Source organism: Gallinula chloropus (assembly GCF_964237585.1).
Source record: "Gallinula chloropus genome assembly, chromosome: 14".
Lineage (NCBI taxonomy): Eukaryota > Metazoa > Chordata > Aves > Gruiformes > Rallidae > Gallinula > Gallinula chloropus.
In genome coordinates this window covers 5,298,853-5,314,880 of record NC_140099.1, presented here as the reverse complement: position 1 = coordinate 5,314,880, position 16,028 = coordinate 5,298,853, and the positions used below count along the sequence as shown (strand labels likewise).

The 16,028-nt window shown below is 38.5% G+C and overlaps 1 protein-coding gene across 1 annotated transcript in view; it reads right to left on the bottom strand.

Annotated features, from left to right (window-relative positions):
• BRF1 (BRF1 general transcription factor IIIB subunit) overlaps positions 1–16,028 on the bottom strand; it is a gene marked incomplete at its 5' end in the record, with an annotated part of 169,369 nt that overhangs the window by 92,736 nt on the left and 60,605 nt on the right. The window contains 2 exons of the mRNA XM_084270529.1: positions 420–492; positions 9,458–9,489. Of these exons, the coding sequence (XP_084126655.1) occupies positions 420–492; positions 9,458–9,489 (105 nt within the window). The remainder of the gene's footprint in view (positions 1–419; positions 493–9,457; positions 9,490–16,028) is intronic.

Genomic DNA, 16,028 nt, shown 5'->3' with positions numbered 1-16,028 from the left:
AACACCTCAGCTACCCCTGATGAACAGATAGTGAATTTGGCAAATATGTATCAAATGCTGCATCTCTGTGGAACTGAAGCCTGACAGGCCTGTAGGAACTTGCAGGTGAGCACAAATTTGTTATACATCAGCCTGTTGCCTTTGCAGGGCCTAAACTACTCTTGGAAACAGCAACAAAATTATTTCTAAAAGAAAATAGCATCTATCTCCCCAAAAAGTCTAACATGAAGGAGAACAAGCTCTCAGTCTGCAATACTTTTCTGCCTGTGTTGATTCCCAGGCAGCTTAATTTTAAAGTTACCACTTTGGTATTTAACATAAACATTATCCACACACACATACATATTCTTGTCAAGTAACCATGCAGCAAATACACCCAAATTCTCAAAAGTCAATTCATAATAATAATGAAAAAATACCTATGGCTGGAGCATTTATGCAGAGTTCTCTGGCCAACAGAAGGAAAGTTTTTCCCAGAACATAGACATTCACCTATTAAAAGACAAAAAAGGCATTATTTAAATCTTAAGCCACAAATGGATTTTTTTTTTAATAGAACATTTATATGGAAAGGAAAAAAGCCCCAGCTTTGAAATCTTCAATAACCTGCTTTGAAAAAAACCCCAATGGAAGTAATACAAGCAGTATTCATGGGTATAGAGTAATACTTGGTGCTTGTCAAAAGCTGCACAAATTAGCATTGTAAATCACATACACCAAAAATTATACTGAAAAAGCTTTTTCAGAAGTTGTTAATCATGCTCCTTCAGTAGGCTCAGTGTTGCTCTGTGGTACTTGGACAATTTTTCAGCTGTCACCTGAGATCTTAAAGCATTAGCTAGACCTTTAATATAATATCAGTACATATGAAGTGTCGTTTATCTTGTAGCGTAACAAAACCTGAGCAAATACTCACAAGTTAGTGCAAATTTCAGCTCTGCATGATCATGTGAAGTGAGATAATTAAGTATTGCACAAGCACACACCAAACATTTCCACCAAAGCAAGGAGTGGTGCTACATGCCCCAAGGGTTATTTGTCATTTCTCACTGTTTGGACATTGCCCAGATCACCCTACCTTAAAATAAATAAATACGTTCTATAAAACCCTAAGCCACACCAAACCTGCTATGGAGCCAGCAACAGAGCCCAGCAGCTCCTCTCCCCTCCTTCACTGCTGCACCCAGGAAGATGTAGACGGCAAGGAGGAGTTACTCTTCATACTCTGATTTGCAATTTACAGCGTAGGCAACTCTATTTGTATCTTAAAACTCTGAGGAAGCTTTCTTTCACTATCTTAAGATGTGTTTTGTGGTCAGCAAGAAAGGCAGGATATACTTCAGTTCCCGATCAGCCCAAAACATTCCCACAAAGCTCCATCAACACCTTGCTCCCCCCCAAGGCATAAGTGAAGGTCAGAGTTAGTATAAAAACCTCCATCCTCCCACACTCCAAACACATACCACTTTTTCTTTTTCTCTGTTTTTAAGGATAGCATATAACTCTACTGCTTTTATGTAACAGAACTGCCCCTGTCTTTCCTATGCCAGGATAGCGAAGGCGTTTGCTAAGCAGTAAATTACACAACCAAGCTGTTGATTATGGTACAAGCCTATAGAAATAAAAAAAAAATCCTGTTATTAAGTACATTCTCTTGGAGTTTCGCAAAGGAGCTTTACCAACATTAGTTTAAAAGCAAGCTTTCCTCCCAGGTGCATAGAAGCTTCTACCAAGCCAGCAAAAATATATTTATTTAAACAAACACAAACATACTGACACGTTTTCACATAGCACTTCATTCTTTTTTCTTTACATGAAAGTGTTCTCAACATAAATTCTTCTCAAATTTATAAAAAAATAAAAAAAGACCTTCAAATAAATCCTCAGAATGATCATGTATCCTGAAACTGACTGCACGATCAAGTGTACAGGACATGGTAATTCACTGTGTATTTAGTGCAAAGGGTTGAGTATGGTGAGACACAGCATGGAACAATGGTGGGACTAGAATAGTAGATACAAAAGTGGAGTCCTAAATTTTACTGTCTTCTTTTTTCCTCTTGAACTACCAGATAGCATAGAAATACTGTTCTATGGGAAGGAAGTGAATAAAATATACCCTTTGAATAAGAAGTATATTTCTTAGGAAATAAGTCACCAAATTTTGAACAGAAAAATAAGCACCTACTGAATCTGGCAATTTGAGTGCATGTGACTTGCCATGAGCCACAGAGACAGACCAGACATCACTACAGCAAAGTATCCACAGTGTTTCAGTTGGCCTGAGATGCTCTAGATTCACTGCTGCAAGCTTGGAACGGCTTGGTTTGACCTTTTGTCTAAAAAATATTAACATAAAGAGCAGGGGTTTGGCTGTCGTTTCAGCTGTCTAAGTTGGCTGACCAAGTTACAATAAATCTTAAACCTCATCACTTAGATCTTGTTCTGCAAGGCCGATTTCACTGCGCAAATCAATAAAGTTACTTCACTGGAGCCAAGTACCTATGATGTTTCCATCAGAAGCTTCACAAGCTCATCTAACCCTTTCATTTCAGTCTATAAAAAACAAAGCACCTCAAATTCAGGTAAGTATTTCTCCTTCTAGCTCTTTTTTTGTCGTGACATCGAAATCCTTGATGTTTGTCCCCATCAAACTATGTCACTCTCTAAGAAACTCCTCCCAAGCAAACTTTCCATAAAGGCAAAGCAAAGATATATATCAAGATGCATAAAGAAGCTTTTTAGTTTTTTTAAAAGTTCTAACAATCAGTGGATGCCAAATTAAATCTAAAGCAAAGACAAATGCATAATAAAATTGCTCAATAACTGTTTTATCATCCTCTCAGTAGCTTAACACAAAATCTCTGGGTGCATGGTCTATTTGAGAAGTAATGTACTTAAACCTAACCTGCTCTTCCACTTCACCCACATCATCAGTGTTTTATGACCAACTTCAAGGTGTAGACAGTGTATTTACAGAAAATAATAAATTCAAATTGAAATGGTACATCAGGGAATTTCTTCTGATCACAACTACATTTTCTTTGCAGTTTCTGGTTTCTACTAATTTAGAAAGAAAGCATGAAATACAGAGGATTACACACTCTATATTGTTTCCCTCTTGAAGCTCCCATGTTTTTAATGCCAAGATAATGTCACAAGAATCAGGAATATTACATCACTTCCAGTCTTCCTAACGAATCAGTAGGAAGAGAGACTTCAGGCCCGCTCAAACAATACGCTTCTCAGGTTTGGGCAGGTTCGTTTCTCATAAATGGGAAATTAAAGGTGGCATAAAGCTCACCCAGAAACCTGTAACGGCACTACACTCTCGAAACATGATATTTAAGTACTTGTGGGTTTAGTGGAAGGCGGCCCTTTCACTAAAATTTTATGCCACTGTCACTAATTTCAACTATTAACACATCCCGTGACAGATGAGATATAAGATATGCATATAGACAGTCTTTCTTTACTCTCATAATTTGTATGGGTTTTTTGCACTCCATTAAGCTTAGAAAATTAAGAGAATTAATTTAGAGGCCTACTTTAATTTCTAGTTCTTTCTTCATTAAGAACTTCTTATAAAAATTCATATACTCCAATCCATCAAAAGCTTAACACTCCAAATTTAGAATCATATGACATTTGCATTCATAAAACCTCATTTTATATGAGTCCTCAGAATGGTGAATAAACAAAAATGCCCTTCTAAAGGATGTCTCCAGCTTAAACTTGAATTGGCGCAGCTTTAAATTTATCACATCAACTTCAGTCTCTCTTCCACCTTTTTAATTTCAAAGGGTCATACTGAAAAACAGTTATTTCCCCAAACCCTCCCTCATCAAAATTGTCAAACAATTGTTTTATAGACTTTCATAACACTTCATTCTTTATTTGCATATTTGCAGATATTCAAATCTCCTAAACTTGATGCAATCACTTGAGCATCAGCGCCCAACACAAGAGTGATGTCAACCAACCAATATTTAAAAATATTTTCATACCCTGATAATTTCTACCACATTATTTTATGCTCAATTCACATTTAATAGAGTAAGTTTACAAACATACAGGACTTCCACCAAGCTGTTGTGGTTCTGGGGTTTTTTTGTGGGTTCTTTGTTTTTTTTTTTTTTTTTGTAAGAAAAACTTCATTTAAAAAAAAAAAAAGGGAGAAAGACATCTTTCAGACTAGAAGTATGTGGTCACTGCAAAACCCCCTTGGTTTTAACCTAAAGTTTCGACAGGAAAACTTCATACTGTCTAAGATGTTGCCCCTTACCTGTAGTTAATTTGGGTTCTTGTTACAGAACACTATTTTAGTTTAAAGGGGCATCTGGAGAAGGAATGGCTTCCTATTATTTGGTTACATCTTTACAGAAAGATCTTTCTACTTGTTCTATTCTTTGACATTCACAGTAATTTTTGGAGACACGATCTTTTCATTTCACATCTGTCAGTCATCAGATGCTGATTTCAAAGGGACACTTCCACAGGGACTCTTACCCTTTCATAACTTCCTCTTGCTTTCACATCATGCCCAATGTGTTCACATATACTTTTAGAACTTGTTTCCAGTAACACAGGAATTCAGCTGTTCATCAGTAAGATGAAAACTTGAATATTCTTCCAGAATTTTAAACTCTCCTTGGGAAACAGGGAATCTCCCATTCACACAGTTACTAGGACACTTCACCTTCTGGACAGTAGCAAAACATGAAGCTGCAATCACTGGATGAGTGTTTTTGCTTGGCCATTAATTTAGGTAAATTTATAAATCAATACTCTTTCACTATAAGCAATTTCCAAAAAGGCCTTTCAAGACCATGGTGTGGGATTCTAGAAAAACATTACAAATGGTGACAGTGGTTAACATCTTCTGTCTTTTAGAAAGACAAAGACCGGGCAGTTGGAACGCAATGAGAATTTGCACTGTGAAACATCCATGGCTGCTTGCCTAAATAATTAAGCAAGCATGAAAAGCAAATGAGTTTTTAAGGAGAGTGTCTGTTGCTGGGGAAAGAGGCACCTGTGGTTATTTGATTCATCATTAACATTTCTAGTATAGTAATGCCTGAAGGTCCCAACCAGGTTGTTTAAATTAACTCAATCAACATAGCAATTTGCATAGGGGCAATAAAGGCAAATGCAGTCAACATGTTAATAACTTTAAATGAACAAAGGTTATTAAAAACTGAAGCAAGTCCAGTCTTTAAAAAAAAAATTCCATTTTACCCTCCTCCGTAAAATAAAATGAAACTTCTTATTTTTTGGATCCACTTTGCAACCAGAAGATTACATTTCACTTCAGAATATACAAAACTACAAATACACACCAAACCGAGTGCAGTTCAAAGAGAGATGAAAATCAAAATTAAGAAGCTTCCTCTCATGCTATGCTTTTAAGCATTACCTTCAGTCTGGGGACTCCAAAAAGAGAGTCTACTTTTCCTAATCACGTATGCAGCAGTCCTAGCATTCTTCCTCCAACACCATAGCAGTACAGTAAACCATTATCATACCATCTACGCAAGCAAATCAAAGAATCATCTGCCACAAGCATAGAGGAATCAGGGAGGCCGATGCTGCCTTTAGAAGAAATTAATAAAACCAACAAGCACCCAAAAATAACTCGCAACAGAAATCCTTCTGGACAAGGAAGTACTGTTACTTGACTAGATGAAGATAAACAAATAGGAGGTGAGCGTCATGTTTTGAGGTGGAAGAGAGACTGAAGGAGTACTAGACCAAGCAAGTACTAGTTACCGATTTTTACTTCTTGTGCATCCTCTTCCCTTATCTAGACCCATAGTGTAGTTCAGGCTGGAATGGATCTCAGCAGGTCTCCAGCCCAACCTCCTGCTCAAAGCAGGGTCAGCTACAGGAACAGGCCACGTTGCTCAGCATCTTGAAAACCCTAATGGACAGAAACTTCCAAACTGTGCTGAGCAACGTGTTTCAACACTTGTCTTACTCATGGTGAAAAACCTTTTCTCGATATCAAGTCAAAACATCTCATTCTAATTAATTATGTCCGTTGCTGCTAATCCTCCTGCTGCGTGCTCCTGTGAAGAGCCTGGCTCTAACATCTTTTCAGCAAGCACCAGCCTTATTTAACAGCAGGACAAGGCACACTAAAAATTATTTTCTACTAGGCTGAAAGTGGAGATCAAAGCACTGCCAACACCTCTTCCCAAAGTCTTTTATGATCACATTGCAAAGACCATGACACTGGAGATTACAGGAGGCTGAAAAAGAAACTGCTATTTCCCAGGATGGAAAGGCAGCATTTCACCCTGCTGAGATCAAAACTTCAGACAACCCATTCTCCAGGTGGAAGGAATGAGGTGCTCTGAAACAGATGAGCAAACCTAAACTGTTCAAAAGTTGGGCCAAGGCTAGACAAGCTTTGCAACTCTCCTAAACAAGCAAGGCCTGTTGCTTAGATTGGACTAATAAAAAAGCAAACAAAAGGCCTGATTACAGACCTCTCTAAAGATTGTATTTGCAAGTAAAATGCACTCTCTGAAAATATGAGCACGTACTTTCCCTCTCAGGGACCGATCACCCTTCCAACTCAATCAACACGCAGCATGGCTCTGCTCTGCAGAAGGAAGGAGCCTCACTTTGTAGGAGTGGTCTAGACATTTTCAGTTCATTTCAGATAGTGCTTTAAAGTCTAAACGTACCAGAGGCATGATGAATCTGATGACACTTTCAACAGGAAGCTTCCAAGGCATAGGACATCATTCACCCAAAGGTAAAATGGGGGAAAAAAACAACAAAGAAACTGCCTTTCCAATAATAAAATAAAATTTAAAAAAAAAAAAAAGGACATTTTGGCTTTTTAAAGATGACAGCAATTCTGAAATTCCAACAATTATTATGAAACGTTCCTCAGTGGAACAAGACAAACTCCCACATCTCTGTCATCAGCATAAGATGAAAAACTGGTTGACTTCTTAAAGTCCCATTAGAATTAGTCTGCTCTAGAATAGCATTATGCAGCTAAAACTTAACAATAAAGTATATTACAGTATAGGGGATGGCTTTTTAATTTTTCATATGGAGAATGGGCGACCAAATCCCAAAACAACTCAATAAAGGCAGGAAGAGACACAGGACAAATACAGACCAGAGCCTAAGAGGCTAAGCAGACCAACAAGAGAGAAAGAACACAAATACAACTGGTCATTAAACAAATACTGAGTTGCAGGTAGCAGCAGATTCAAATCTTCTTTGCATTACTCCTAGCTGCCACCTTTCTTACGTTGTGAGCTACAGAGGGTGTTGGCTTTCCCTGTGCTTGCAAGACACTGGTTGAAGGTCACTGATGTGGAGGATGCCTTGAGTGGGATGCAGAATGGCCCAGCTAATATTGCTTCCAGCTGCAAGATGGCAAAAGGAAACAACAGGTGGCCTTTCCCCACATGCTTTAACTTCTCTTTTTTGCTGGTAGCTGGAGCTACAAAGCTTACTTTTTGTTGTGCTTCTAGACGAAGCGATGCATGAAAGGTTGTTATGGCTTCCCCTCTCTTCAAACACACTGCAACCTATTTCAAGGAGTTCTGTAATTCTGTCAGTAACCTCCCTGAAGACACTCCATAAGGATGTTTCATTTGGTGCCTTTCCTCAAAAATTTCCTGTGGTCAGATGATTAGCAGCCCTGTGGGTCACTTCACCTCCCACAGCAACCGAGCTGCATCGAGTAGGAAATTCTGAAGAAGAATCTCAAAATTTGCTATTAGCATCTAAGCAAGAGCTGGTGAAGGTCAGGAGTAGCACCATTTTTTATACTTTCAGATGTGATTTTTTTTCTCTGAAATAAAATGGAAACCTTTCTCATTTTCCCAAGAACACAGATTACCTGGACCAGTGTGACATATTTTGTACAGATGAGTCTGGACAAGTTAAATGTTTTTTGGAAATACATACTGCCACCACCACTACTTCTAACAACACTTCTTTTTCTTTAATCACATTTACATTCCAACTTCAAGATGGGAGAGCTGTCCTTGAAAAAAACAAACAAACAAACAAAGAGGCACCTGAAGGTAATATAGTACAATCTAATGAACTAATTGTTTTTCTTTTTTAGACACGCAATCTGTGGGCAAAAATTGATCTAAAATAGAATGTACTGAAGTTTTCTGCTTGGGCCATAAATGTGTTACCATATTTGCCACAGGTTTTTTTTTTTTTAATTTTGTTTTGCTTTGGGTTTTCCATTTCTTTGTTGGTTTTTTGTTTGTTTTTTAAAGAAAAACTCAGTGTGGGGGAGAAATCAAGCTAGGACCTGAAAAGCCCATTTGTATATTCTTTAGCAGGACTTCCTGGCTAGTTACAGTTACCAGTAACACTGAAAATTCCTGTTTGCCTAGATTTACCTTAAAAAAAGCTATAAAGTAGAGCACATCAGAAGCCATCACACAGTTAAATACAGATCATGATATTGAAACTTCCCATTTTTCCTCTTCTCACGGTTGTTTCCCTATTACCAATCTATTTGTCTCCCTCCCATCTCTCCAGTTACCCCTGTAACAGTTTGGTACTCATATGCCCCACCTCAACACCTTTTCTGGCTGGAATGTCCAGAGTAGAAAAGACAAATAATTCAGTCTTTCTTGTCTGTTCCTCCTGACAATGCTTTTTTTTAAAAAAAAAAAGAAAATAGACCAAACACTTTCACAGATACAATACCTTTCTCTTCCTCTCCTTCACATTGGAGACTAGTCTTCAGGTTACTACAATCATTCTATTTCATAACAGTCACCATGAAAAATCACTTGTGTTTAAAAGGAAATAAACCTCCAATTCTACACATGCAGTAATTTGTTATAGGCAATCAAAATAATTCAATAAGAGTTTAGAAAAAAGTTACTAATGTTAAGAAGTAAAGATTCATTTGATTATTGCAATTCCAGCAGATTGCTACAAGCAATAAATAGTCTTCAGAGGGATGCCATTTACCAAGACAGCTGGGAGGACAAAAATAGATGCAACTAACCTACTCACATTGTATGTAAAACAGTTGTAACATGGAGAATGAGGGCAAGACAAGCATATGTCAACAGAACTCTCTATTTCCACATACAGAGCAAGTTCTTATTTCTCTCAAAATACCTTTTATAAAAAAACCTAATACATTTACACAGTATTACCTACCAAAAAAGTAATTTCCGTCTTCAACAACTGCTGTTCTAAAAATGGGTAACATCTGACCCTGTGCCACTGTGGTCACTCTGCATCCCAATGAAAGAGTCATGCTAACTCTTGCTACATTATTTGCAGCATTAAAAGCATTTTACTGAACATTTACTCAGATTTACAAACCCAGTGATTTTCCAATTCTGATTTTTTAGAGAGAAATTAAAAGAGCCAATGCTGACATCTTTCAATTAATATTAAACATTAACATTATAAAAGAAGTTTCAAAAAAAAAAAGATACAATACCTGAAGAAGGTCACTGAGGTCAAGTAACATATCTGTGAAGAAGTCAAGGAATATATATGCTTGTTGAATGTCACAGTGTTTCTTAATTCGTTCGCAACCCCAAAAAAGGAAGAAATAAACCCAGGTGTAACAGTCACAGAAACCAAATACAGAATAGCTATTTGGATGCATCACTTCTGCTAACAGCCAGCACCCAGCTAATCCTTCAACCCCCCCAAAACACCCTGCCAGCTGCCACTGCTTTTACTGCACAAGTTATGGTCTCAAAGAACAAGGGGGCTGGAGCACCTCTCCCATGAAGACAGGCTGAGAGAGTTGGGCTTGTTCAGCTTGGAGAAGAGAAGGCTCTGGGGAGACCTTATAGTGGCCTTCCAGTACCTGAAGGGGCTACAGGAAAGCTGGAGAGGGACTGGTTGCAAGGGCAGAGAGTGACAGGACAAGGGTGACTAGCCTTAAGCTGAAGGAGGAGAGATTTAGATTAGACATCAGGAAAGAACTTCTTCCCTGTGAGGGCAGTGAGGCCCTGGCACAGGCTGCCCCTGGATCCCTGGCAGTGTTCAAGGCCAGGCTGGATGCCCTTGGGCAGCCTGGGCTAGTGAAGGGTGTCCCTGCCCATGGCAGGGGAGTGGGACTAGATGAGCTTTGTGGTCCCTTCCAACCCAAACCATTCTGTGACTCCCAAACTCACCATGTACTGCTGCCTGAGGCACCCAAACACAACAAAGAATGAACAGTAAGGCAGCAAGATGGCCTACTCGCTCTCACTACACTTAATTTATGAATGTAAAATATCAGACTGCTGTGCCACTGCAGGAACCTAAGATCCCAGAAAAACATGGAAGAGCAAACAAAGAAAACTGCAGCAGTTTCTTTTGGCTTCTATGAGGTCCTGCCAAGGAGCTGGGAAGCAAAAGCCACTTTAGCTATTCTCTTCTCTGACCATGAAAACCAGCTGTTACCATTGAGATTTCACTCCTACCATATCTTACGCTGCTGCAAAAGTAGTAGGTCACTGTCTACTACTCATTACAGGCACCCTTGGAACCCATTATAGCTAAAACCAAGCCAAAAGCACTGCAAGATTCCATTGGATTTTACTGAAGTTACACTCACTTAACAATACATTGTCTTAACCGTATCTAAAAAGGAAAAAAGCGAGCGCCACTAAGCTTAAGGTGCAAAGGTAGCCCTCTGACTGCTATCAAAGTAATGAACACATGCTAATCTCCTTATCAGCTCCTCAGGTGTGGCTTACACCTTGTAAAAGGGTTCAGGTTTTACCATCACAAGGAGTGTCAAAGTGAAGTGTGAGAGGAAAGAGGCAGGCAAAGGAAACACGTACAGGGGCACATTTGTGTACATAGCACTGTGTTAAGAAATCCAGTATTGAAACAAAATACAGGGATGTTAGTAGAGTTTGGTACATTGTGATAATGCAAGCAGTAGCATATATTCCCCTCTTGAAGTATGCCAGAATAATACACTACACGCTTCTCCTAAATATTATTAGCCATGGAAGGAGAATAATTCAGATAATGTAATCAGTTTTATACATAAACATTTTCCTCGCTAACATTTTTTTTATCCTTGAGCATTTCTATCCTTATTTTGCATTTGAAATTGTATGAATTTAGTACTCCAAAGTTGTTACAAAATTCAATGCATTATGTTAATATTGTTTGGTGAAAGTTAATTTTAGCATTAAAAGCACAGTATAGCTGGTTATTTAATTAGCTGAAAACTCAGCATGTCTCTGAAAAAAATAATAAATCATTATAGATAATATTATAGGAGATATTAATCTTAAAGTATAGCACAATAAGAAAATTGCTAACCAAAGCAACGTGTTAAAAATACAGCATGTTAAAAATGCAGCTGAGAAATCTACATGGGGGAATACTGAATGCAATGCAACTTTTTGGTTAAAGTAGTGAGAAAGGAGAAAATGGAAAGACTTTAACAGCAGAGCTACCAGGGGACCATAATAATTGTCAGCTCATCAAACAGATCTAGGAAGAAATCATTACACCGATTTTATGCTTGAGAAATATCCTTGGTCTGAAAATGTTCCTGGCTCATTACTGACTTGAAGCATCTGGTTGCTCTGCGCCCACCCTGAGATACCCTCACCACTGAGATAAACTGAAGTCATCACTCATATCTGATAGATTTCATCACAATTTAGGGAAAAACCCACCACTCATATATAAAAATAATAAAAATCCACCACCAAAAGAAAAGTGGCTCACAGGTTACGGAGGCACCAAAGTGAGCACCAGAGTGGTCCTGGAGTCTGTGTGCTGACCCTGGGGACAGGAGGAGTCAGGACAGCACCAGCGTCAGGTGCTAACACAGATCTTTGGGGGTTGGACTCGATCTCTTGAGGTCCCTTCCAACTCCTACAATTCTATGATTCTGTTATCTTGGGCAAGGCAGAGAGACACTTTTCTGCCCTAGGTATTTCAGTTACAGCAGTGAAATCTGTACACCAAAGCATTCTTCATCCTCCTCAAACTGTTAAGAACACCTCTGTGGAAGACCTAAACTTTTTAACACATTATAGGTGCTCAGGTTTTATTACTGTATGAAAAAAAAAAAAACCCAGCACCCAACCACTTTTTTGTCCAAGTAAGAATAAACAGAGAGTAAGAACTGCACGCGTTTCCAACGACCAGAGATTAGAGCTAAGCAGCTGGGAAATTCACTTGCAGGATTCAGGCAACTCTGAGGCAACTCAGAGCTAAACTATAGATGCTTTAACACACAGTTGCTTTGTTCCTTAGAGAAGTTAGTTCAAGTGTCCAGTGAAATTGTAAGCAAAGGTCACAGTAAAAATGTGGCATTTCTGGATTTCATTTAAGGTAGCCTCCAGCAATCTCTCGCCCCGATTAGATGCGTAACTGCTACGGCAAAGCAAAAGCAAAGGGGAAATTTGAGTCATGCAGTAGCAACGGGTTGGCCTTCACCGTGAATACACTGAGCACAATTATCAGCAGGAAGTAGTTGTAAAAACAGGCAGTTGTTTTCAAACTCCTTTTCAGAGTTGGAACAGTTGAGGAGAACATACAACAGCTGAAAACAGCAGATAATACCTAATATGTATTCAAAAATTATACAATCAGGGAATAAATGTTTTCTTTGAGGCTAAAAGAAAACAATATTTTTATATACAGAGACCACTGGCACATGGAAAAGTTCTCAAAGGGATAGAAGGCAAATAATATTGTAGATATACACATACAAAAATAACAAGACATAAACATGAGGGGACTTGGTTTATAAATGCACACAATTAAAAAAAGAATAAAGGAAAAAGTGTTAACACACTTCAACTGCATTTCTGTTGCTCTTTGTACTTCAAGCTAATTTCTGCAATGGACTGTCCATCACTAGAAACTCTTACATCAAAATGAGATTAGTCTACAGGCTCATTTTAAAGGTTTAATTCAAGAGAATCCTTTGACCAATGTGATGCAAGAGGTCAGACCAAGCAGCCAGAACACTGCCTTTCTGCCTTTATAATCTAGTAATCTGTGGATAATGTGAGTGCACCATGAATCACAGCAATAATGACCTCATTCTCAGCACCAGAGAAAACAAAAGTTCATGAAATGAATAGTACCGGAAACCTAAAACCCAAAATGCCAAAACAAGCACGCACTTCTCCTTCAGAGGGACCTAAATTTTACATATCCCAGTAATCCTGAAGTACTAATATGCAGCAAAATCCCCCTGGTTTTCAATATTGACATTTCGCAGGAGGCAAAACTGCCATTTCCCAAAGTTATATATAGAGATGCAGGACTAAATTGTGGAAGATGCTTTTAAAATAACAACTGTCATTTACAATAAAGTCATTCCCTCCCCTAAAACAATAAATTAAAAAGCAACTTTATTTTGGTGTCTGGCAATCTACAGTAATCAGGAAGCCTTCAAATAGATTATTTCAAGTTTACCATGTCAGAAATATTCCACGACATAGCACGTAATATCTGGGAGATACAAGCACATAAATACTGCAGGGAGAAGACAAGAGTCTAGTATTTATTTTAGTTAGTTTAAGTATTTTAGTTATTTTCCTCAGAACTTTTTTTTACTTATTTCTACCATCTTACCACAGAATCAGCCATACCACAGACAGAAGACTAACACCAAGGAATTAGGACTGCTGGCCACTCAGCAGAAATCTGACATCCTTAAGAGCTGTGCTATCCACTAATGAAGCATCACCTTTTTTCAGTTGAAGCTAAATTGCTTTCTGTTTCTAACAAAAACTAAAACCAGATCCATTAAGTATATAAAATATTTAAAGATAAAGGATGTTCTGTACTCAACAGGAGCAATTCGGCTGGCTGGAAACAAAAAAGCAAAGCTTAAGAGAAAATCTGACTGAAAAGCAAAACCAGTTTCTGAATATTAATGCAAATTTTTCTCAAAGCTCCAAATGAAACACAACACTTTCCATCTCAGTCTTAGGGTTCTGCATAAGCTACACGAGAGATAGGATGTTCCCAGAAGCACTTATAATAACAAACACATAGAGATAAGACCAAAGCAAGAGTGGACGTAGAATTGAAGTGATACCAGGGTGAAAAAACTAGTGGCAGCATTTGGCTGCCCCTGAACCCAGTTTTTCACCTTTCAGTTCAACACCCAATTCACAAAGTTCCCTTTCCATATTTTCACACACCAAGTGATTTCTGATTATGGCTTACCACGATTATCTCTCTACTGCTTTACAAGCTTTCACCATTTTAATTAGCAATTAATTAAAACTGACTGACAGCACTAATTGTTTAAAGTAAACATTTCTCTTCCCAATGACACCGAACTAAAACGATTAGAAAATAATAACCCAAACCAATTCTGTAGAAAACTCGTTTCTGATAACTCTAATAAAAACTCTGCTTTGAGGCTGAATTCCTACAGAGCCAATTTCCAAAGTTCCTTAAATTTGCAATTTTATCTGTGTGAAGAAGTCCACACAGCACAGGCTACACCCGAGCATACAAATAGAAGCAGCATGTAACAATTCAAAGCAGCGAGCACAAATGCCATTTTCACAAGAACCTATACCTGTATTTATGTGCAGATTAATGCATGAGCATTAAGAGTTGTATTTTTGGTCTACAGGGTTTTTCTTCTTCTTTGCACACAGCTGCACATCTGTATTTCATCAAACTGGGCTTTGCTGTACTCTGTATTCTAAAATTCCCAACTCAAAGGACAAAAAGCAGCACCGTGCTCCTTCCCCAGGTAAATCAGGATGTTTCTCTGGCAGGTGCCTTTCAGCATATGCTCCACCTCCATCTTCATCATAAAGAAACAGCATTTAGCAAGTTAGCAGAACTAATTCAGCATCGTACAACCACCTGGGCAGATGATCAAAAAAGGAAGATGGGTATTTCGGGCTGCATGCAGCCAGCTTCATCTCACAGTGCTAAGTGAAAGGGTTAGAAGTGTAGCTTTCTGTCTCACCTGAGATCCAAATTAGCCTCTGATACCAGTTCTATCTCCAATGACAAGACAAAGTCTCAGCCAACTGGGCCGCTGACGCCACGGACAGTTAGACTGGATGGATCCAATGCAGCCTACAAGTTACACCGACCTTCAGACTCCCCAGTGCACAGACAGTTCAGTCTTTACTAAATTAATGCTGTAGCTTTTCTTAATGATTGTCTTCAGAGCCATTTCCAGCTAGAGAAACATTTTCAAAAGCACGCCAGGCTAGCTGAATTTGCAGCAAGCCTTCAGCACTTCTGAAAATGCTGCCCTTAGAGAATGTGATCTTCAAAGGATTTGGGCTAGGCTGTATTCCTAGTGTTACTGACTTCAAGTAAAAAAACAGCTTTGAGGGATACTGCAAAGTATTTACATGGTCACATGTAAATTTATAAGAGAGCACAACACAACAAAAATAATGATTTCTTGTCCTAAAATGCTTGTACCATCAACTTGCAATTATTCAGGGTATCAGATGGATAAAATACACAAAGAATATCTGTACTAAGCTACTGAAAGATAATCTATTTAGTACTTTTACTTTGGGAAAAGAAAATTTAGACATAGAATGAAAATGTAAATATTAATTTAAAAGTTTTGAGAAACACGAGGTTAATCTTCAACCTGCATGATGTGACCATGTATAAATAACAGTTGGCTATATTCAAACAACAAGAAGTCTCCAAACAAGAAAGAGAGACCCCGTCCCCTGAACAGTAAATTGAACAAGGGCTGGTGAGGGAAAACAAGAGAGGTTGCTAGGAGAAGCAAGGTTTAAGGAAGAACTTAGAAGAGCGGGACTGGCAGACAAGAATGGGAGAGAGGCACCAGGAAAGGAGCAAAGCTCAAGCTGTAAGGGAAAAAGACACATGAGTAAACATTAAAAATCACTGCAGAAACCATCCTCTGTCCAAAAAGAGGTCAAACAGATAAGCAGGTATGAAATCTCACAGCTCAAGAACCTGCACAGAATGCCCACTGGATAACAAAGCGGACATAAAAAAAAAGATGGGAAGGAGGACGCCAATAGTAAAGATTTAGGGAACCATAAAGGAGTTCAGTTCTCTTC